The sequence below is a fragment of the Falco punctatus genome, assembly GCF_963210335.1.
Source record: "Falco punctatus genome assembly, chromosome: 2".
In the NCBI taxonomy this organism is placed as follows: domain Eukaryota; kingdom Metazoa; phylum Chordata; class Aves; order Falconiformes; family Falconidae; genus Falco; species Falco punctatus.
The window spans coordinates 14,853,609-14,878,674 of NC_137581.1; the positions used below are offsets into that span (position 1 = coordinate 14,853,609).

Genomic DNA, 25,066 nt, shown 5'->3' on the forward strand with positions numbered 1-25,066 from the left:
GCCATTTGAGATGCTCAAGTGTATCTGAGGCACCCATGTGGGGCTGATGAACAAAGCAGAGGATTTACAGGAAACCTCTTCTTTTCTAGGATAACACCTGGAAATCTAATTGAGCTGCAGACGTCTACATGTGCACTAGGTGTTTCAAATAACATTATGGTCAGCTGAGATATAATCCATACAGACTGAACAGTGGAGCCTAGAGAGCAATTCAGCTGATCTTCTGAATTTGAATATTCAGACATAGGCACAAAGGGACATCTGAGATGTCCTAAGGTATCCCAAACATTTGCGCAAAGCCGGCAGATGTGATGTGGAACATAATTCTGGACCACCAGCCAGAGATGTACTAACACAGCTGAAATGGCATGCATTTAGGCAGCTGAACTCCATGTATGTGCCTGCTTTAAAATAAGCTGAATTTCTCTGTAGGTTACATTGACTCCCTTAGGTAGATACTACTTTATCAGATTATTAACATATTACAGTATTAATATATTTTCATGAAGTAAATTATGATGTTTAGCTTCTATTTCCTCAGTTACTGCAGTATGTTGAAAGAATCTAAAGTATCAATATTACACAGGTAAGAAGGGGATGGAAGCATTAGTGGCAAGAACAACCAGAAAATAACATTGCCTTTTGCCTAAACTCAACAAAGCATTTTAATTCTGACCTTCTGCCAACAAACTAAAATTTTACTAAACACTGTTTTCTAGTCCTTAAGAAGTAATATCCAAAAGGCATGAGCTTGAAACTTGGATCTAGACAAAAAATTTCAACTCCAGTCTAGTCACAGACTACAGTGTTATTATCAGAATGCAGAAGACACCAACTCCACAGAATATTTGTTTTATGTATTTTTTGAACTATAACTCCAGCCCACAAAATCTTTAATTCCTTCAATGACCTGATATTTTTCTTATTAGACTTTGCACAACAGACCAGTTCCACTTAGGACAACTGTCCAAAGAAACCCAGTCTGGTTCCCTTCCCATACTGTAATCTGTTGCCACCGCCAGCCCATAGCACATTTCCCCTTAGCCTGGCTTCTTAAAGGACTGCTGGGCTACTGGGCAAAAGCCCACTTTTCGCTCTGGACAATCAAGATCAAGGGCTAGCTTTCCTTCCTTGTTCCAGGAAGAAGATTTATGATTGTGACTCAGGGCATCTTCTGCAGCCTAATTATTCTGAGGGATTAAGGCATAAAACCACAATTTTTTTTTTTATTTCCCATTCATTTGCAGACTGAATATGAGGATTAAGCATACAAGTTGCTGTAGATATCATCATAAAATCCCTGATTTCCTTATGTCTGCCTAGGAGTCTATACCATGATGGCAATCGCATGGTAAACCATTGCCTAAATTAGGTTTTGCTGAGTGTAACAGAATACAAGTTTGGGGCAAAATCTAGTACCTAAATATACTAAGACTGTTTGTGTCACTTGCTCCTTAATTACTTTCCTTCTCATTTCAGGAGGAAAAGTAACAAGTGCTCAATCCACCCTACATGTGTTGTCTACTTCCTCGTCCTCTGTAACATTGCTTTTGGCACTGATGGTTCCTTCAACCTCGTGGTGAAGACTGCAGACTTTGTTGTTCTTGTTATTTGTTTGCTTTAACTTGATGACACCAAGGGATTGAGTTTTATGTCCGTGGAGAAACTGGAAACCCAAGCTAATGCTTAAAGACCCATAGAAATGCCTGTGGTGCACTTAGAGGAGTGTTGGAGACACGGTCAAAAATTCATCAGGTTTTTTTCTCTTCTTTATTTGTAAAAGTCTTCTGGGGAGGGGACACTTCTTGGGCCAAAAATATGCAGATTGTATGTAATAAACTTTTGTAAACAAAGGTAATTTCTGTCAAATGAAACGTACTTTCCTTTTTAAATATGTTTGATTTTGGTGACCCCAGTCATGTATCATTAGGTGTTTTTAACAGTGGTGTCTAGTACAGTACATCTGTTTGCTTTGGGAAAAAATCTTTTTTTAAATGTAGAGCAGAGTTTGATACAGCATTGTCAAATACTGTTCTTGCATCCCCTATGGCTGGCTGTTCCTACTGATGAGAGAAAAATATGGTTTAGATACACAGCCCACTGCAAAAGTACAGAGAATTTGTTCTGAAAATGTATGAATATGTATTTCATCAGCAAAAAGAATTGTCAATACAGTACTAGACAGCACACTCAGAAAGTGGCAAAATGGAGCAGAAAAGTAATTCATTTTATTGCAAGGTAAACAGAAAATGGTTAAACACAAACCTAAAAGGAAACAAGTTTGCTTTTTCTCAAATACCACATGATTTAAAGTGAAATGAATAAAATATTTATTTTCAATAGCAAATAAAAAAATCAATTCCTTATGCATATGACAAAGAAAACTCCACTGGTCATTTAAACATGATATACATTAGGGTGCTAAGTGGACAAATAAAGCAATGCAAGGAGATAAAGCTACTTTTTCCAACCACTTCTCAGTTGTAACATTTTTTCCTCTGTGTCCATTTTTTAGTAACATCCTGTGCTTTATATATTTGGTAATCAAGTTGAAGTATATATGAAAGCATATTATGGAGAGAATATTAACATTTTTTGGAATGTAATCATTCACATATATAGACTCCAGTAAAAATATTTTGGAGAATGCTGTGTCTGAAAAAAAAAATACTTGGATACGTGCTACTGAGTATCATTTCAGTTATTTTGCTAATTGGCTCTATTTCTATAACTCACTAGAAATTATTCTTGTAGAGACTGCTATCAGTTTTAATCCCATTTTTTGGTGTACCAATTTTTCACTCAATAGACATTTCGGACAATTTTTTTACATTTGAAGGCCTTTCCACATATTGGCACCTGAATCAAAATGATCCCCAGGGTATATGGTGTGCATGTTTGTACAATTATGATGTGCACAGTGTTATGAGGGAGAATGTTTTACTACCATGCCTTGCCTGGGAAAAATCAAGTCAAAAGAATTTAACAGGAAAGTCCTAATACCATAGTTCTAGCTGTCCATCCATATAAAAGCGTTATGCAAATCTATTTTGTTTGATGGGTTCTGGGTCTAAAATGCTATTATTTTCCCTGTCACTAGCAAAATAATACTTGGCTTTTAGCTAGTACACTCTAACTGTGCTCTTTCTTAGCAGCTTTAAAATAGTAGCCAAGAAAGCACAACACAGATCAAATGCTTGGTTAGTAAAAGCTGACTGATGATTTTTTTATTTATTTATTTTGATTGTTTTATCAGTAAAATTTTCCAGACATGGTTCAACTCAAATCTTTATTATCCACTAGTATTTTAAATAATTTTAAAAAAATAAGTTTTAAATTTACTTAGTCACCATGTTGCTAGGAAAACAAAGGCAGATAGCTAGCCAAGCATAGAGTGTAGGTGTAGGCAGGAGACCTTCTATATCTCTGCTTCTGGAAAAGCCATTGAGATCAAAGAAAGGAAGGTGGAATATACTTTGCTGATAAAGCAGACTCACAGAAAATAACTACCTGCTGTTGTTTGTAAAACAGCAGCATTGCTACTTGCAGAGAAATTACATTAGCAAGCCATCATTTTTTTGAAAGGTTAAATAAACAAGAATAAAGTGATGAACCAAAAAGCAAAATGGCTATTTTATAAATTATTTAGGCATAATTTCCTCTACTTTTTATACAGTTGTTTGTCAATGCAGTTCCTTTCAGAGTATTCAAAAAGGTTACAGTCACTGCTGGTGGCATTTTTGTTAAACAACTTTCTGAATCAATAAATGGCTATGCTTTATAAGAAGAATGGAATTTTGGTAAGGAGGCAGAGCTGCATCAAGGTATATCTCAATCTCTAATATCAAGATACAAACAGAAATACTGAACATACCATCAGGTAACATAGTCGTATTGCAGGGACAAAAAGGGGTATGTTTTATATTCAGCATAAACAGAATATGTATTCTGCATCTTAAATATATTAATAAACATGTTTTAAATGTTTAAGTACCTATGTATTACCTATTTGTTGCTTTGTAGAAGACGTTTCCTCATCACGACATATTAGTTTTTAGTTGCAAAGGAAAGCTCTTTCCTTTTTCATGTAAAAGATTGTAATAGTGCAGTCTAGCATCACTAAGGAGACTGTATTTTTGTATAATGCCACAAGATCTGTTTGGAAAAAATAATTAGAAAGAAATTTTGTTTGTAGAGCAAAAAAAAGGATACTGTCTTGGCCCATATCAAAATGTTAGATATATTGTATACAATCTGTATATATGCTATATATAATGATATATACAATGTGGAAGACACAGTAATATAATAGTTCCTGTGTACTGTTCTTGTAACATTAGATCTTTTTAATAAACAATTCTCTTTTTATTGACTTTTATCTCATCTCCTGTCATCTCCTGAATTATATTCATAGAGGACAGGGTGGCACAATTTTTTTCAATTCCAGCAACAACATTTTTTTTAATTACAGGACTTTCAAGAAGAAAATGAGGAATCTGCAATAGTAAGTGTGGGTAATGCAGCCATTAAAATCAAGTAATTTTTGACATCACTCTAATTTCATATGTGTGTTGATTTCCCTGGATAGATATTACTTTTATAATTCAATAACTGAAAAGTGCAAGAAGGCTGGAACTCTCAACATGAAACTATACCCAACAAAAATTGCAAAATAAGTATGCAAATTAGCTTCAGAAATAAAAGCTTTCTGCATTAAAAAAAAAAAAATCATGAAAAGGAGTGCTTTATAAGGAAGCCATTAAGGGTAATCTTTTATATACTGAAGCATTTTATGGTTTCTGGGACCTCTCTGGTATGTATAAAGTTCTTTCAAGTGTCACCAACACCCCATGACTGTGCAGGCACAAAAGCACAGTGTGGCCATTTCATGTTCAATTTAAAAGTTTAGTTGTTTTGTCTTACATTTGAAATACTTTGTGTAATAAATTGCAACAAAAAGGAGGAAAAAATATGTAATAATGGATGACCTGATTATAGCAAATATTTTTTCTGGTTTTAGAGTTTTGAGTTGGAGTGATCTCCAATCACTTCTTTATGAAATGCATATTTATAGGGGAAAATGACTTTGCAACACAGTACGAAGTCAAAAGGCCCATTTTGAAACTAAAAATATATTGCCACAGTCACCATTTGAACTGAGACTTCAATTACAAAATGGTTATGGCTTAAACAGCATATTATATCAGGACTTCCATTAAATTAGTTATGAATGTCACAGAAAACTGTAATGACCTGGTTTTGCTGACATGGAGAACTGTGCATATTGAAAATCCATATCCTATCAGAACTTCTACCAAACTGCAGCCCACTCCTGCCCTTTTATGGCCATCATCGCAGTTCCTCTGAAGATAAAAGTCATATTCTTTCTTAATTACTTCCTATGCTTTTGAGCAAAAAGTTGTCAATGATAAGAGAAAATGAACACCATTTTATTACAATAGGTTAATTGGCTTTAGGCTATTATAAACAGACTCCCCAAGCATGCCAACACACAGGCTGCTTCCAAAAAAAAGGTCTTGAGTTTGCTGTAAGGCTTTTCTCTCAATGCCAGTAAAGACAGACCTGAGCACTGACTTTGCCTTTATTGTGGTTCATATTTTTAGTACTCTAAACTAGGTAATAATATTGTATATATGTTAAATACTCACAAGCCTAGACGAAAAATCTGTTGAAAATTCTTCACCATCAATTTCAGTATTCACATTACTTATTACAAGGTTCAGCTGCTTAAGCAAACTGGTACAAATGTTGAAATGTGCAGCTGTTCTTCCTTCCTCTGCTCCTTTTCTACTGTCAAACTATTAGCTAAGCATGCCAGCTTGTATAAGAATCCTACCTATCACCAGAAGAAACTGATAAAGAAATCTGTGATGCTTTTTGTTCATCTTTTAATATGATGAAATAGATACATCTGGCTGAAGAAAAATACCCTTGGTTATGGTATGTTTTTCTTTTCTATTTTTTTCTTTTTTTCTTCACTTTTAAGCTCAAACTCCACAATTCAAAAAAAAAAAAAAAAAAAAAAAAAAAAAACAAAACCCAAAACCAAACAGAATAAAAACATGAAGGTCTTCCTGAAAGATACAGCTATCAAGATGAATAGCAAAGGCAGGCACTATATGTGCTAATCATAAATAAAGGTATTCAGCCTATTTTGATTTTAGTACAGAAAATAAGATGGGAAAATGCATCTATTTTCTTTCAGTAACAGAAAACGTGAATAAAAAGATACTGAAGGTATTTGAAGCATATCTGGGTCAAAGCTTTAGCAACTTCAATTTTACTCTAAGCTGCATTGCTCTGATGCTTGGCTGAGCAAGCATTTCCATTTCATAATGACACCATCTCTTATCTTTTACAAAAGGGACTTTTTAAGACAGGATAGTAAAACAGGGTAGTCCTGCTGGTATTCCTTTAAAACTTCACCATGTGGAGCAACTGACTGACTTAGAAAAGAAGCCTTAATTCAGTGGCTTAGTTTTGTATAACTTCGTCCCTTGGTTGAGTAATACATACACCCAAACCTATCATTATTTTGGAGACAGTCATTCTAGGTGATGGCATTTTATATGTATGTTTGCTCAAATTAAGAAGTTTCACATGTGCTTTAAGTGAAAACACTGAACACCCACTCTGCTGTGACCACTGCATTATATTCTATTGGCTATCAGATGATCAGCAGAAGTAATGTGTAAGCCTGGTCTTAGTTCTTTTCTAATATGGAAAGCAAAATGTTGATTTTTTATTTTTTTTTTAAGTCCTATTTTATTTTAAGTCCTATTCAGGAAAATCCAAATAACCCATGGCACACTGAGTGCCTCTCCCACCCCCATTACAGAGACCAAAAAGTAGCATTGCACCCTGCCCTACAAGACCCTGGGCAGCCCCTTCCTCCTCTCCCTACCCTGTCCTGTGACAAAATGTAAAGGGATATGTGTGTGCATGGAGTGGGGGAGGAGGAATGGAAAAAGGAGGAGCAAATCCATGGGCACAGTTCCCCACAAGGGTGACCTAGAGTTCACCCAATCTCTTGACCTTGCGGTGTTTGCCTTCCAACAAGCCATCTGAAAGGACAGGCCTTTTTGCCTTCCAAACATAGGAGAGGAAGCATTTTTCTCCAGCTGAGAAAGACTGCACTAGATCACCCAAAAACTAAGCTGCATTGGGTTACTATCTGTCAACAAATTCTGACTTTCTCCGAGGAAAGGAAGCTAATCCCACAGCTTTTGAATGGGAAGTGAAAGGAATTTCATCACTACAAATTTCTCATTAAAAAAGTATTTGAGTACCCAGAGTACCCACAAAAGTATCAGTCTTTAATGCTCTTCACAAAAGCTTTGGCCATTAAATGCAGGAGATAAGGCTGGCAGGTTATTGCAGCATGAGAAACAGGCTTGCAGAAGAAAAAAATTAATCAGATTTCTAGATCATAAATAGCTTGAATATTGCTGGATCTTTGTGAGTTTCCTTTGCAGAATAGCAGTCTTTCCTTTTTGATCATTTTTTATTAGACCCAAATTTTTCTTTAAAATTTCTGATTTACTTAAAAGCTACAACGCTGGAAGTCCTTCAGCACAAAAGATGTGCAGCATCTTAAACCTTGGTGTGACTGCATATTAGCAAACATACCCTGTTTGCTCAAGGCATAGCTATTCCCACAACTCTTCCCTCCACCAAGAAAATATTTACCATCATGAACTACAGTGAGGTGGTGAGGCATTTCTGTTCTTAAATGGCTGCTGAATTCTTTCTTACTTCTAGTCAAAGAGTACAGCTGTTAATCTACTGCAAACATCTAAAAAAAGGTGAGAAAAATAGGGAGGAAAAAAAGCCCCAAAAGCCAGCAGGTTGTCTTGTATAGTGCAGCAAACAAGCCAAACCTAAAATAAAACTATGTGACTCGGATAAACCACTCCATCCAGATGATATGAGGGTGTGGGAGGCCTGTTCCCCTGCACCCCAACCTTAATTTGTTAAATCTCAGTAGGGTAGGATCTGCAGTGCCACAACACCTTCTCATAAGGCTCTTGGCAAGATGTTACAGAGGAGGAATGCCAGCCAGGAAAAGGGAGCAACAAGCTTTCTGTCTGTTCTCTGGTTGATGCTCCCAGTTTTACAGATTTCAGAAGTAAGATGAGATGTCTGGACACATTTATATCTCCTTGAACACCTAAATCTCAAAATGGTGATGATATTAAGCCCTTTCAGATAATTAAATGGCAAATAATGTTGAAACATTCCAGAAGGACTGCACAAGACAGAATGAGAGGGGAAAAAGTTGGCAGCAAGATGTTTCAGTGCCAATAAATGTGAGGTTGAAGCAAATCTAAACTGTACTAACCTCATGCTGAGTGTGGAACTGTCAGGTGAAAGTCAGGAAAAGGGACTTGGAATAATCTCAAAGGGAGTTAGAAACCCATGCCTTACCATACAGCAGCTGCTAGAATGTAAAAGTTGTGTACCTTCAGGAAGGTTATTGAGACCAAGATGAAACACTTACCTGCAAGACAAAACTTTGGTTTTATCACAGTACTGGTACTATGCACACTTCAGGTCTCCGCAGCTCAAAAAGGACATCATAGAAACAGCACAGAGAAAGACAACTGAAATGACCAAGGGTATCATCTAGAACATCTGCCACCTTGGGAGAATCTAAAAGGACCAGGACTCCTGAGTGGAGACACGTGGGAAAAGGATAAGAAGCTATCACACCCCAGCTTTTTCTCCCATTGTTCTCTCCTGTGCAATGGTCAAAGTGCTAAAGAAGTCTGTGAAATACTGACTCCCAGACCTCCTGCTCTTCCTGTTTGTAGTCTGTGGAACTTTGCTTTAAATTCAAAGTTAAAGATCTTGCTTTATCTGTCCAGTGAATACTGAGCTATTCACACAGAAAGCTCCAATATCAAAAAGATGCCGTTTCAGAATACCCAGTGTTCCCAGGGCCAGATCAAATCTACTCCCAGACATGCAATACAAGATAGAAAGAAAAGATCTTTGAGATCTGTGAGTTCCTCAGCTAGATCTTTAATTCATTTGCAGCAGACAGAATAAAAAACACATCTGACTGTTTTACAAAGGGGCGCTCACAAGTACACATGGGAAAACTGTAAACGCACCCAGGATAATGAAACCGTTCCTTCCACATGGACATAAACTGTAGGAGCTGAAACTGGATCTCCAGAATCACAGTCCAGCATTTCAATCACTGATTGCCTTTAGATTGTTACTGTTATTGTTTTAATTATTACCATTAGGTTGTAACCTCATGGTAGTGCTTGTGGGCCTGTTAATAACTAATAAACTAAAGACTGTAAAAGAACGAACACAAAACTGTGCTAAGGATCTTCCTATCCTTGCACCATCTCTTAAGCTAGACAGAAAGCCTGCAAAAGTTTTGGGTAAGACAGCAGAGTAAAAGTGGATATCTATTCTTACTCTTTTATAAGTACCGTCACATTTAATACCAGACCATCAAAAAATGGGGAAAATTAAAACGCAGCATTTTTCTCTTTCATACTGAATACACTAAGTGGAATGATTTTGGTATAATGTAGAAAAGATGTCTGATTGATGTAGGTTGCAATTTTAAAACTTAGTTTTCTGCTTCTTGAGTACACACATACTCACTAATTAACTTGAACAGCAGTTTATAAGACCAGTTTTGACTCTGCCCATTTAATGAACAAAATCCAATCAAGCATCCTGTTAGTGTAAATGGAAAATACATGTCTGCAAGAATGATAAATAACTGATTGCCATAGTGATTAGCATAATGTGCCTCCTGGGAAGTGATTTGGCATTCAGATCTCACTAACACTTTTTTAAGGATTGATACAAGTCTTGGTGTGCTTTGCATTGGACTTGCAGCTTATTTAACTAGGAAGACATCATTCTAGATCTGGTGACTGACACTTTCATTTTAAACTGTTACATTTCTGTTTGTAAGAACATCAATCATATTTTTCAAACTGTTGCAGGTGTTTTCATATAAAACCATTAAAAAAACCCACATTTATTTTTAGTGGTCCCAGATGCTCCAAGCATTATAGCTGAGCTAAACTAGCTTCAGTAAAGCTGTTGCCGACTCATAGTTAAACAACTTAGTGACTTCAGAGGCTGTGTGCTCTACTCCAGAAGTTTGTCGAGCCATGGTATACTTCAACTAACTGGGCTATAGAGACATCCCAAAGCTAAACACATCAGATGATACCCTAAAAAAAAAAAAAAAAAAACCACCATACTATTCTGAATGCAATTGAGGTAATTTGAAATGCTACTAACAGAAAAATGGGCAATTCAGCTACTTTCTTTAGATCCTTAGTTTAAGTTTCAGTACTGTGCTTTAGTATATTGGTCCATATTTTACCATAATAGCTTGTTCAATCCCTTCAGATACAAAACAAATCTGGAAGGCTTTGCAGGAGGCTGCCATGCCTGTCACAGGACTGACTGAATTGTGGGCAAAGCTCCTTCTGGACTGCAGGATCTTTGGTCACTAACTCAATCTGAGTTAGTAGAGCTGCATCAAGTGTTTCTTCCATCTTGTATCTTTATGGGGTCACTTCAGCTTAAAAGAGTTGAGCTGCAAATAAATTCCTTTGAAATTCTGCAAGGTAATACAAAAACCTTGAGTTAACTGTTAGGAAAAACAAGCAACTCATATATTCAATCTACCCTACAAATGTAAAGGAGACACAGCTTCCAGAAAGCACAGGGGAAAGGAAAATAATATCTCAAACCAGCAGAGATGCAGAAAGAGCTAAAAAAAATCCAGGTGTTTGACCTGTTCCTTGAACTCCTAAGAACAGACACTGGACTATCATTCCCAGGAAGCACCCTATATAAATAAAAATATTGCATTCAGTGTTTTCAAAAACGTGCTATCTCCTCAGCAGCACCTAAATATGAAATGCAAACTGTTAATTCAAGGAACCCAGACAGAAAACTGGGATCTAACTGATCACAAGTATGGTGGAAACAAGAGTGAGAAATGCATGTAGAAAAGAATAATAAAAGAAACTTTAAAAAACCCTCTCTTTGAAAGCACATAATTTTAAATCTCAGAAACTGCAAAATACTAGCTGAATTTTTTTTTAAAAAAAAAAGGAGTTCCCACAAAGAAGGAATTAACTTAGATTTCCTATCTGCCTAGTGATTTAAAATGTTTATTGGCCATTCTTCCATTATAAAATATTAATGGAAGACACACACGGGATTCCTACATGATCCTGCCTGCCAGCCCTTCTGTCCTTGTTGCCTGTACGTCTCGCTCTAAGCTGTTGATCATAGGAAGGAGACGTCAATAAAAGGTTCCTTCTGTCCATGGCCTCTTCCATGCCTAAGGGTGAAGACTTCTTCACCCACCAATAATTCTGAACTGACTGAAGACAAAACCCTGACCTTCATTCTGACCCTTAATAACAGTGCTAACCCTAGCAGCTGCTGAGGAGCTGCTGCTTCCCATTTAGCTGTATAGTTCCTGCATAGCCTTGCATGACCTGCTTTGGGAATATAAATGCCCATGCCACCCTAAAGCACACTGTGGAAGTCTGCTTCAAAGGCTTGGAATACTGAACCTGTTTTGAAGGGCTCAGTTTTCATAATTCATAATATCCTAGAAGGTTGCACCTTCATCGCAACCCTGGGAAATATCTTCAGATGTGTTGCTTGAACAGCAGCTTCCCTGACTGTCCGCTCAGAATACCGCAGAATGGCTCACATGCAACCTAAATATGTTCACGTTTTGTTATGCAGACATGAAAAAGAGAGATATTACACTAGTCCTCACTTAGCCAACATTTATAAAAGTGTCCAAAACAGTGAAAAGCCACCACTGACTAAAAAAACCTCTTCATATATGCACAAAGGCATTCATTACATTTCAAAAGTTAGTATATTTTAAAGAGGTGAAGGCACAAAATTTCTGGGCCAGGTTTAAGTTTAAAATTGATTCTACAATTTACTCATTCGCTTAAATGATATTTTTTTACTTGAATGCTTTTAAGGAAGTCAACAGAAGGAGAGATGGAAAAGAGTTAATTATACCTGGAGAATGGAAGAACGCACCAGTGGGATAGTTACCTGCCATGCTTTAACCCCAGCCAGGAACTCAGCCACGCAGCCACCGCTCACTCCCCCCGCAGTGGGATGGGGGAGAGAATTGGAAGAGATAAAGTTGAGAAAACCCATGGGCTGAGATAAAGACAGTTTAGTAGTTAAAGCAAAAGCTGCGTAAGCAAGCAAACTAAACCCAGGAATTCATTCACCACCTTCCATGGGCAGGCAGGTGCTCAGCCATCCCCAGGAGAGCAGGGCTCCAGCACGGTAATGGGGATTTGGGAAAACAAACACAGTAACTCGGAACATCCCCCTTCCTTCCTCTTCCCCCGGCTTCATATCGCTGTCCATGTTACCACATGGTACGGGATATCCCTCTGGTCAGTGAGGGTCAGCTGTCCCAACTATGTCCCCTCCCAGCTCGCTGTGCCCCTCCAGCCCACTTGCTGGTGGGGAGAGTGACAGGCAGAAAAGACCTTGGCTTTGTGTAAGTCCTGCTCAGCAATAGCGAAAGCATCTCTGCATTACCGACACTGCTTTCTCCACAAATCCAAATCATAGCACTTTGCAAGTTGTTATGAAGAAAATTAACTCTATCCCAGTCAAAACCAGCTCATTACCATAAAGGGAAAAGTCAGCATACCAAGGACAAAGGCATGAAAAAGGCTACGTACCAGAACATTCCTTCTGATAATGTAATCATTTAGTCACAAAGTGGTCTTCCAAAGCGGCCTTCCCATACCAGTAAACATCTGAAATGAAATTAAAAAAAATAAACTGTATTGAGACATCACATAAAGCTGACAGTCTGATGTCAGTACACACATGTATAAAATCCAATGGATTGAAAAGAGAATAAAAGCAAAACAAAGAATAAAAATTCTTAATCTCCAGATTACAAAGAAAGATAATTTTCCACTGCCAATAGAAGAAAACCACTTCTCTTAAGGCTTTCCAAAAATATTCTATGCAGTTTAATGAATAATTTGGCATGTTTCAGGTCAAACAAATTTTCTGAAGTTACAGGATAGAGTCTAAAATGCTTGTGGCTTCTTTTGTCCTTAGCTTGTACGAACCTGTAGCTTTTATAACAGTCATTGACTGAAACATTAAGCTGAAATAATTTCTTTGCTGCAGTATACAGCAATAATGTTGGCACGTCTTACACCTTCAGAATGATGCTCATGTCTGGCACTCAAGTTCAAAGCTAGGGATATTTTCTATTATATTTTTCAGTTAAGATGGACATAGTCTAGCTAAAAAGAGTTTTCCATTCAGTTTTGTTGTGTCTGTATTTTGGCCCAAGGGTTCTTCCTTATATTACAGCAGCAAAGAAGTAGGAGTTTAAAACTTTTCCTGTGATGTAGTGGTTGTATATAGAATTTGCATTCATCATCAAGCACACATGTAAGCATGTGTATGTGTCTGATGTACCTAAATAAATATTAGTTGATATTGTCATTAGGGTTTCTTATCTTTCCTTGAATTCCTTGAAAGAGTACCGCTTAATGCATGATTTTACAGTGCCTAATTAAGCAAGAAGTGACTAGGATAGATGGTGACCTTTTTGAAGTTATTTCCATATGTAACATGTTGCATGAAATGCGAAACTCCAGCTCCTGAAAGAAACCTATCAAAAAGAAAGACTGTTCTCTTTTATACTACCATTTCTAGAATGCTGTGTAAACGACTAGGATCTTTAAGGCAAAATCATACTGTGTGACATTTCATTTTTCATAACCTTTTCATTCCATGAAAGTATGTTTTTAATGGTATAATCCTTGTAAAATATTAATGAACTTGCTGAATGTGAAAAAAATTATAAGGCAATATACTCAGCATCATTTATAAGAATATTTTTTATAAGTGCACTCCAAGTATAGAGAGACAATTCTACTGTAAATGTGAAATATTCAAAAAGAAATGTAAAATAAGCTGTGATTTGTGTATCACGTCATTGTGTTATTAACTTGAAAAATAGTTCTACTTCAAAGGAAATGTCAGTGAGCTTTGTAAAGTTTTCAAATAGGGCCCAATTCTGAGTTGCAATAAATCTATTATATGCAGAGATTATTTTTGACACAGAAGAAAATTTTGAATTATCTGTCTTATACTTAAAGCATCTTTCACACTGACCTTGCAAAGATCCTAAGTATACATCCTATGATTGGGTGCACAGAATTCTGATGCATAGGTAACAGCAAACAGGTTTCTAGCACATAAAATCGGTTAAAGAGGAAATTTTCTGATTTTACATATCAAGGTAAAGGTCATTTCCATTGCGGGGGAGGGTGGGAGAAAGATTCCTCTTATTTCCCAATTATTCAAGCTCTACTGCTTTGTTTTATTTCTAGGTTTAAGAAAGGGAAAGGAATTACCTGTGATCATGAGAAAAAAATTATTCTGCTTAAGGCAGAAACTTGGAAATTCACCACATAGATTTCCTGGTCTTTTTGTAACTTTCCACCTCTCCTTTCAACATGTCTCTTTCTGTAATATCAGATTCTGGTGCCACATGGAGAAAGTACAGAGTATAGAAATTATATTTACTGTATAGAACACATGAGATTGTAAATTTATGAAAGATTATGAGAAATTCCTGCTGGGATGTCATGGTTGGTATAGCTCTCTATTTCTAAATAAATATCATACGAACAAGAATTTATTTCTTCCCCTTAGGTGAAGTGACCAACTCAATGTTGAGAGTCAGATGACCTTCAGCTTACCTTCAGCTGTTTCCACAGAAGATGGAACTGATGTAGCAATATTCCCTACAAAAGCACAGACAAGGGCAGAGGATGAGGGAAGGAAATATTTCCAGGCAGTCATAGAAGAATGTAAAAACACTCCTTCAGAAATCTGTCATGAAAATGGGAAAAAAAATAGCATCTTATCCGGGAACTAGCCAAATGTGCTTATAGAATAGTCTGTGTAAAAGTATTTTACCTGGTAAGGCTCTAAGGCATCAGGACCACAATCTATTCTTGGGAATATCAGAGACAATATTGGCTGATTAAATAATGGACTACTTAAAAGTAGACATAGTTTTCTCTGTATCACCTTTGGAAAAGAGGAAGTATTTATTTGTAATGCAGTTTGAGAGTTTTAGATTAAAAGTCTAATGAACATCTATTCATTCCCACAAGTATTGCTGAGTTGTTAATATTCATCTCACAACCTGATGCTCATTAGATCTTAGATGCCTTGAAATGAGCCATGTGTCTCATGCTGTTTAATTTACATGTACAGTCAGACTTTTTTCATTTTTTTAAATTCCATAGCTTTATGCTTATTCAAATCTTTTATTTAATTTCTGCTGCAATTACTTTTCTTTTCAAGTCAAAAAAAATTCTAGTTCAATTTATTACAAAGACAAGTTTTTTTTCAAAAACATAGCTCTTTCAAACACATTTAACTCAATTCACAGCTCAAAGTAAACTAGATTCAATAATGATCCTTTTTTAAAGTTAAATTGCATTCCAGACACCTGATATAATGAAATGGAAAGATATATTATAGTTCTTAAGAAAATCATTAGGAAAATGTAGCAGGTTTAGACCAAGGCAAGGTGAGAGCAGTGACTGAGTGTTCACTTGGGTTAGCAGAAGGTGCTGTGAGAGCCAACAACTCAATTAAAATGATCTTTTTTTCAGGGGGTGGAAAGATAACAGGGGACAAATGAAAAGACTAACAGATGAACTGTTCATTCAACTTAAAATCTTTATAAATTGCAAGAGAACGTCAAGATCATTCTGTCCTTTCACATCAAAGTTATCACTAATGAGGAAAAGAAGCTTGCTCTGTTTCAATTATAACACCAGCAGCAGGTTGCTAAGAGCTTTGTGGTCAGTGCTCTTTTTGCAAGAGCTGGCCCTCATTATGTGGTAGAATAGCTTCCTGCATAATTAAACTCTGCTAGTCTCCTCTGCTACCAGGTATTTCACATTTGTAAAAAAGAGCTTGGACATTTTTTATGTGGTTTGGCTTTGGAGCTATGGCATAGTGATATCAGGGAATATAGACTTTATCGTGAGACACTTCCCCAGAAAGTACGATCCTGCCATTTGCCCTGATACAGATAGTCACTGAATTTACAGACTTTCTGGGAATTTATTCTATTGATTTTCCCTTCAAAGACACATTCTGGCTCTTCTGTTTCCACCCTTTTCTTCTGAATCTCCTCATCTTTGGGAAGTTAACAAATTCAAATCATGAGGGTATCTAATTTTGCAAGGATTTTTTTTTTCCCTTCTGATCATCTAGGCAGAACAGGCTGGCATTTACTGAAAAAGCCCCTCTGCAAAAAGAGTATTATCAGTGACACATTTTTACAAGGGAATCAACCTATTGTTGCGTGACTGTCAATGCTAATAGCCCAGATAGGAAGAATTAAGCCCTAATGTTAGGCCCTGCCAATAATCAACAACCAATTGTGTTGATAAGTGAAGTATTTGCAATAGCAGGAACTGAAACTGATATCCCAGATTATTTAAACATTTCAGATCACAGTCATTCAAGCTCCCTGGCAACTGATCTCTTCAACCTAATGAATTTTTGGTATAGCCACTATAACAGAAGAGCCTGTCCTCAGTCACTTACGCCTGGACGAGGATGAGGTAAAAATTGGTTGTATCCTTATCGGCACTTCAGTAGGTTAAGCACAAGAGGACCTGAAAGGAATGCCATTTGTGATGTTAGATAAATCAGGCAAGAACATAGAAAGATTCAGTGGTTAAGAGCTGAAGTTAAACAAAATCAGATTATGAGCAAGATACACATTTCTCACATCATGAATAAACGCTGGAACAGTTGCTGTCTCGTGGACTCTCCACCGAAAGAAGACACTTGCTTGAGAAGCCTGCCAGTAAGAACTCGGGTACAGCCAGAAGTTAAGGTTTCGGCACAGGAAATTCTGAATCAAATTTTATGACCTGCTTTTCTCAGAAAGTGAATATTTAGTGGCCAGGGTATTCTCATCTATTATGACAACCTATAACCCGTGTAAACCTAAAAAAGTTGCACGAGCCCTACTTCCATGTGCAAAGCTCTGAGGGCATAAGCCCACGAGACCTCACTACAGACCTGCATCACCAGCAGGAACAGCAGACTCTACTGCACTAGGCCAAGCTTTTGAAAATACAGCTTCAACAATTTCAGCATTTAAGACTGACTTTATTTTTTTTCCTACACAATTTTACCTTGTAAACAGAGAAGTGTTTTAGTTTTTATAAGCAGTATGTTCTAACCATGTGGGGGAATTTCCCAGAATATTAAAGCATATGATATGTCCAAGGCTCACTATTTCAGGGATGAAAAAGAGTTACTCACTAATTAGAACAGCAGGGGAATAACAAAAATCTTATCTCAGGGCAGAAAGTAAGAGAAAAATAGCCAGGCATTTTACCCTTTAGAAAGATTTGCTTAAGCATTTCAAGCCATTTCAAGTGCTAACAGGTCTCATTTCCCTGATGTAATTAGTAAAGGAAACAACAATTACCTGCAGGATCATTAAATAAATCAGCACGGTTACTCATTGTGAAGTTAATGATCAGTAGTGCAGATGATTGTTATGGACACAGTACAGTTGTTGGTATTCAGCAGCAACACTTTACTAAATAGAGTATTTCTCTGCTTTTAGATTTTGTCATTCAAATAGATGAATGTTTTATGCTTTTTCATTTAATATCTGAAAATTATTCTAACTGGGACTGAGTTTTGCAGCCTAATTAAGATAAAGATTTTTCACAGTATAATAAATTGCCTTATGTCTGTTCCTATAAAACAGCTTTTGCTTACATTAATTTCATGTAACTCAAACCCACAAGCAACATAATGCTAGCACTTATTTGTTGTGAAACTCCCAATTATATATTACTTAAGGAAATCTGGACCCATTAGAATATTAGCTTGCTTTGCCAGGAAATGGCCTCTCACACTCCATTGTAAGCTGGCTGGGAGCCTGTCTCATGCTGGTCCCAGCTATGCAATATTCTGCCTAGACTGCAATAAAGCAATGTACGTAGGCATGAAACCCCTCAGCCCTTTGGAGAACACATCTGAATTTTTCTTGCACTTCTGTACTAGGTTCCCCCAAAATCTCAGGTTCACTTCAATGCTTTTGGTCTTTATTTTCAAGATGATTGATCACCTGGGGCCACTGTGTGCTTGTATATGTTTATATTTTAAAAAGTCATCCAGCAGTTCTGAGGAAAAATAGTAGTGAACAGCTGTATTTCCCAGGAGGGAAAAAAAAAAAAACAAAAACAAAAAACAAAACAACCCACCACCCCAAAAACCCCTTTCTACTATAAAAGCAGAGCTCGTTGCTCATCACAGACAGCATCTGAGAATTTTCTGACACAGGAACTGAAATCCTACAACAACTCTAGCACAGGTGATAGCCTCATTGTCTCTGTCCTAGTTGCCCATGACTTACCTGCTTTCACATGAATAAACTCAGAGCAGCTTGGTAGATTCCAACTTTTATCACTCCAAAGTATCAGCATACTGTATTTTTCTTCTTCTTCTATTCCCAGGGATTTTAACATACTGATGTATAATAACTACTGGCATTAGCTTTATAGCACAGCAGTACTGCCATTGTCTTTTCAGCAGTCTTTCAGCTATCCAAGAAAGATTCCCCGAGACATTCCACCTGTAAGGTTTTTCAAGCATTTTATAGATCGTAGTTATATTGAAATTTTTTTTAATATTAAAAACTAATTAGTGGCATGGCATTAGATGGACTTTATCTTGCCTTTCGAGGAGACAAAAAGCCAAGGAACATCCAGCTGACCAGCAGTCTGGGAATCAAAGGAAAACTCTCCCCTTGATCTGTTTCAGCATCAATTGTTTTTCTTACACAAGTGTCAAAGAACAACCAAAAACTAGGTTTCATTTTCCAAGGCCTTTGTGCAAAAAGTACAGTAAAATTCACTACGTGTCAAAAGAGCCTGGAAATCAAGGAAGAGCTCACAGTCCCAATTACCATGCATCAAAAGATGGAGGTTTTTTCTTTTGAATTTGGCCTCCAAAGAATGTAAATACCATGTTAATGTAAATTAATAGAAAGTGAGGAAAGAGAATGAAGCTAGCGTGTAAGTGTAATATAAGCAGTTATCTCTAAAGTGAATGGCTCCAGGTATAAGGAGCTGTTTAAAAAACAAACATAAATCACAAATAAATAGGAGAAAAAAAATAAATTGGCTTTCAGAATTTTTCTCAGTACACTCAGCTGCAAAGTGGCAGGACATCCCAATCCAAGTAAACAAATTACACAGCACATCAAAATAATAACACATCATTTTAAAACCCACCCTTTATTTAGCTGAAGCCCATTTACTGGATTTATGAAAAGGAATATTTCACAAACCCCAGAGGTTCAGCAAATATTAGTTACTCTATTTATTCCCACTGCATTTTTAGGTTATTCAGCTGGCAGTTGCTAAGGGAACAGCCTTCATTTATTTCAAGTGTTATCGGAACTAGAATACAGCTCTGCAAAGAGGTAAGTCTTCAAAAAAAGGAACATTAGATCTAAATAAATGAGTAAGATATCTGTGTATGGGTGAGCACACACAAGCTCAGAGGGGAGAGGTAGGTGGCATTAGCTCAAATGAGTTTAAACAGCTTGAGTTCTGTTTAACTACCAAATTTTCTCATTTGTCTTTCACCAAAAATGTATGCTAATATTCTCAAAGGGTTCTCAACCTTTTCTATAAATAGTATCAACTGCAAACAGTTACATATGAGGCCATCACTGGGGAATACAGGTTCCTTTTTATTAAAGAAAACATTTCAACTAAACAAGTTTTGCAAATCAGCAGGTGATGATGATGTGGCACATATTCAAAAGGCAGCCCAGGCTAACATGAAAGCTAAGCTTTTGAAGGATGAGATTGCCAAAATCAGTCAGATAGTCAAGCCTCCTACATGTCACACAGTTGTTAAGCAGAAAAAAAAGTTATGCCTCAAGACAGAAAAAAAAAAAAAAAAGATTTTAAATCATGTTCAGACAATGTCCTTTGCATTCCCCTCCTAGCAAGCTAGAAGTCTTGAATTAAATTAGAAGACTTGAAATCTCTTCTCCGGATCCATTACATCTTTTCCTTTGGACTTGGCATCCCAACAGGCAGTGAGGATTACCCTTTGAAGTAGCTCCTATAAGCACTTTTCTGATGAGCAAACTAGGTAAAAGCATGGTTCCTAACGGCTCACAGAAATCACTGTAGAAGAGAATTTCCCTCTTGAAAATGTGGGTGCCTGCATCTGCCAGGGAGAACCAGAGCCCAGAAAAAACGTGGATGAACTAGACCCAGCAGTGTGAGTGTTAGGACAGTGCTGTTCCACAGTGTGCTGGTGTTTTCTAGTCATTTGATTTCGGGAAAGAATTGTCTCAAGCAAAGATGACTTCCATTGCTCTTCTCCCACTGTACAGCATATATAAATTCGCTGAAGCTGATACAAAGCAGCTGCACTATCCATTTGCTCTTTAAATCCCTCCATCCTTTCCTAAGCTCTACAAAGAGCAATTTTGCAGCAAGCCCAAGACAACCTAGTAGCTAAGAGGTGCCAATATACCCAGCAGTAAGCTGAGTTCTTAGAAAGATTTCCTTCAGCTAAAATACACAGAGCTGCAAGGTTTCTTTCAGACCACAGGCCAAATCCTGAAATCTTCACTCACTATGCAGGTTCTCCATTTCTGCTAACACTACACTGGAGTCACATACAGGTTTCCTGGGACAGAAGTTTGTGTGACAGTGGAAAATATATAACATATACAAAAATTCTCCATTATTACTTGCCTTTCCAGAAAAACTTAAGGATGGACATGCTGGGATTCAAAATGCGCTAGTAAGAAGTACTGCCCAGGAATAACCTCCTGTCAGGGCCAATCTTGTCCTAGTCATTTGGGACCTCAATTTATTTTTCTTATGAAAACAAAATGAAGTTGCTGTTCTTAAAGTCTTTTTATCATATTTCAATGCAATTGCTAATACTTCCCCTTCACTTTCAATGGGCACGAAAAGTCTAAAAAAAAAGCCAACACCTGCACATCTGTCAGAGCAGACTGCTATGGAACTGACAGAAGGTAAAATGATTGCTTGTAGCATCCCTACGCTGTGCTTTGCTTGCACTGTGCAGAATACTGCATCAGACTTTGGAAAATACTCTCAATTTCACTGAAAGATAGGAATGCCATACCTAGTCCTCAGCTGATGTATTGGAAATGTGTTTGCTTAAGTTTTATAAATCCTGCCAGGAATTTTAAGACCTCCACCTCCATACATAAGACATCAGGAGGAGCATTGTGCACACACCTTGACATTTACGGTTTGTTTTGAGATATTTCTATGAAGTAGGTAGGAGTAAGGAAAACAACGCCCCCCCCCAAAAAAAAAAAAACAACATCAACACCCCCCCCCCAAACCACCTCACTAAAATATCACAAAAAGCACAATATGGGAATAATCTATGTATGCACAAATATATCAAGTTTAAGCAGAGGGAAAAAAAAAGAATTTAATGAAGTCTGGCCTGTGTTAACCAGATCACCCTGAAGAAATTTGCCTGACATGGTGGCAGTATTTACACTGTTTTGTACAATTCTATTACATTATTCATTAAATTGTAGCGTTAAATTAACAACTTGAAGCATCATGGGACCTTTGCATGCACATGGAATTACTGCATTAGTGACCACAGAATAAAAGTCTTGAATTCTCTGTGTTTGAATTGAGCTATTCCTCGCCTTTTATGACTCTGATTTATTGAATCATCACCGATGCACAGAGGCTTTGCTTGTATTGCCTTCTGTGCTTCATTAGGAAATCCTCTATAGGCAAGACAGGTTTTATTGTCACTGACAAGGAACGTGATAGCACGCAGATTGCTAGATAAATTCTAGAGTGTCACAAGCACAGAAGATGCTGTGCACTTGAATTGCACCATTGAGAGAGCTAGGAGGGGTTGTCTAGGAGGCACCTGCACCATTAGATCACGTACATAATGTTTAAGTTAAGGCTGGCCAGCCCATGGCCTTCTAATGCAGCAGCAGAAAAGAGCTGCATTTTGTTCTAATCTATCAGTCACTTCTATTGTTGAAGATACTAGGAACACAGTGGCAGGGTCGCAGGCCCAAGGATAGAAACTGGGTTTGGGTGCTCTACGTACTGCACTCAAGTTGGGATTGCAGAAAGGCACAAACATAAGGACAGTCACAAAGACGGGAGCAGAGTGAAAAATGACTGCTGTGCCTGTTGTGCTGCTTTGGGCTGCGACAGAGTTCGTTTTCTTCGTAGCAACTTGTATAGTGCTGTTAGCAGTCAGGTTAGGATTTGTGCTGAATATTGTTAAACAGCTGCAGAATATCATGCCAGAGGCTTTAATTTTAGTGGACTTGAAATCACACACCAGGAGCCACTTTCAAGGCATGACATTTTTAATAAATCCTATGAACCCTATTAGTGACACTGCATACTCTAAACTGTTACCTGTTGACATTTCTTGTATTTATTCCTATAAAAATGCAATTCTTCTTTTAATGCCTCCTTACAGAGGATGAGAGATTAGACATATTGCTTCTACATACAACTACAGATATACATAAATAATATTTCACAAATATGAAAATATTACAGACAAATACTAACAATGAGTTATTAAATGTTTAATTATTGATAATTTAAAATGTTAAATATCTGATCATTTTAAAAAACCATTGAAATGTCTCCATTATGTAGACGTTATCGCATTTTATCTTTAGATGTGAAAAATTCTAGGAAAGAGTTTATTCAAGAAAAAATAGAGACAAAATCTGCCTATGTATTTGAATTTATGCATTTCCACCCTTCATCATAGAAAATCTGCTTCCTTACAAAACAATAGCAACAAAATAATCCCTAGAGTGAAGGTTAGAAAGGTCACCAAGCAATTATCAACCAAGTGGTCTCTGCCCTAGAAAAATAATTTTAAAATTATATAAAGCTGAATTAAGGAGATTCTATCTGGAATATAGTCATAGATATTTAAATAATAGTGAGGTACGATTTTGCTTGATGTTTCTTTATCTGTGGCTAACTATAATAAAATAGTTGCCTGTGGGTCACTATGCATCGAATAAAGTTCTGTAGTATTATTGTAACGGAAAACTTTCCATTGCTTTGTCCGATTCCACTTTTACATTACATTATCATTTCTGTCTGAACTGCAGTCAAACATTATTACTCAACTCAAACTAAGAATTCTGTAGTCTTGTATTTTGTTCAATGGACACACCAGCTGTGGCTTCCTGTAGGGAGTTCAGCAAATCAAAGCAAGTTGATTCTGTAGAATAAAAATGTAAGGGAAGAACTGGAAAATGCCAATATACTATAATTCTGTTTACAGCATTAAGCTCTGGCTTGGGAAGTATATTTTTCTTGTCCTCAACAATAACTTGTGGTCTATTTGTGTTAAACTTTTTCTATACACTGTAAATGACCTTGGTGCCAGAAATTAATTAGGGCCACTGTCCAAGCAGACAATCTTCTTCAGTCACTCGTACAAGACAAATATGTCCTCAGCAGTAGTAAAGAGTGAACAAACTAGGAAGACAAAACCAAAATAATTACAAATACAGACTAATCCTTTCTCCAGGAGCCAGAACTAAACACTGATTATGTCAAATATGGTCCTAAAAATGCATGATAAACTTGCATTTTCTGTAGTATGTGTTGTGTTTCTATATACATTTGCACTGTAGAATTTAATCCATTGGTCTTCTAGTTCCATTTAAATTTCTCAAATTAATATAATTTTGCTTAATCCAGAACTTTCAGGTCAGAACTGTGTAAAAATGTAAAATATTAAAAAAAAATAAATATATGATTTACAACAATTTACAATATGGAAAAAGCTGTTGAAACCCACTTTTCTAGGCATTTGTGGGTTCCCAAGATTCCTCTTTTAATCGATAAAAATAATAAATGGCGAATCTAAAAATTAATTCCTAATGTTCATTCTCAGCTACTTTAAAATTACAAACTGAGTAAATGAGTGGCATTAAAATAGAATTAAAATTGAAGTTTTGTACTATTTCCATAGCTAAACTTGAAAGTGGTGATTTCCTTACTAATCAAATTAACTTCTGTGTTAAGCTATCTGACATGACTGCCATCTTGCTCCATTTGTGTTGATGTTCTTTAAGAGGTGGATCTTTACCCAGTATTAAAAAGACTGAAAACACCAATTCCAATTCTTCAAGCATATGAATACACATCAGATTTTGATGTCTGCTTGGCTAGACCCAATTACAGCTCTATTTTTCACACTCTGGATTCTATTTACAACACTGTAATTTAAATAATTCATATCAAAATTGTTTTACTGTTATTATTTAGAATTGACATTTCAGTTGCTCTGAGGCTTCCTTTGGGATTAGAGTCTTATTCTGCTTCATAGTATCAAAGCAGAGATAAAGGCATATCTTCAGATCCAGACCATCTATATCTCATGCATAATATGTGCACTACAACCCACAGAAATTAGCCACCAGCATGACAACCCATACCACCTTATTTAGGAGTCTAAGGGCATATCTACATTAGCATTTTAATCTGGATTGGAAGTGCACTTCTGAAGTGAATCTCCCGATCATGCTAATTTAATGTCTTTCAGTTCTCACCCTGGAGCAGTCTCCAAGCTCACAAATTAAAGTCCCTTCAGATGTAACTGACTCAGAATTTGCACTTCAGGACTGACCCAAATACACTCGTTCCAGTAACATATATAGATGCCATGTGGCCAGACTGGAGTTAGTCCAAAGTAAAAAATGTGTAACCTCATTTTCTACAGGCTAATCTTTGCCCCGTGAGCTCATCCAGCAGAATCAGTTTCCCCCTTGCCTGCTTTTCATCAGGCTTCCAGGAGTCTCACTCCTGGTTATATGGCTATCTCAAGAGGCACAAAAACCTATTGTTTACTACATCCCATTGGAATAGTCAGATTC

At 36.8% G+C, this 25,066-nt stretch overlaps 1 protein-coding gene across 7 annotated transcripts in view; it reads left to right on the forward strand.

Moving 5' to 3' along the window:
* Window positions 1–21,462, forward strand: part of CNTN5 (contactin 5) — a 968,197-nt gene extending 946,735 nt beyond the window's left edge. For all 7 annotated transcript variants that reach the window (XM_080376471.1, XM_080376469.1, XM_080376474.1 and 4 more), the window contains one exon: window positions 1,480–21,462. In XM_080376471.1, coding sequence (XP_080232597.1) covers window positions 1,480–1,583 — 104 coding nt within the window. In that variant the 3' untranslated portion in view covers window positions 1,584–21,462. The remainder of the gene's footprint in view (window positions 1–1,479) is intronic.
* The last annotated feature ends 3,604 nt before the right edge of the window (window positions 21,463–25,066 follow it).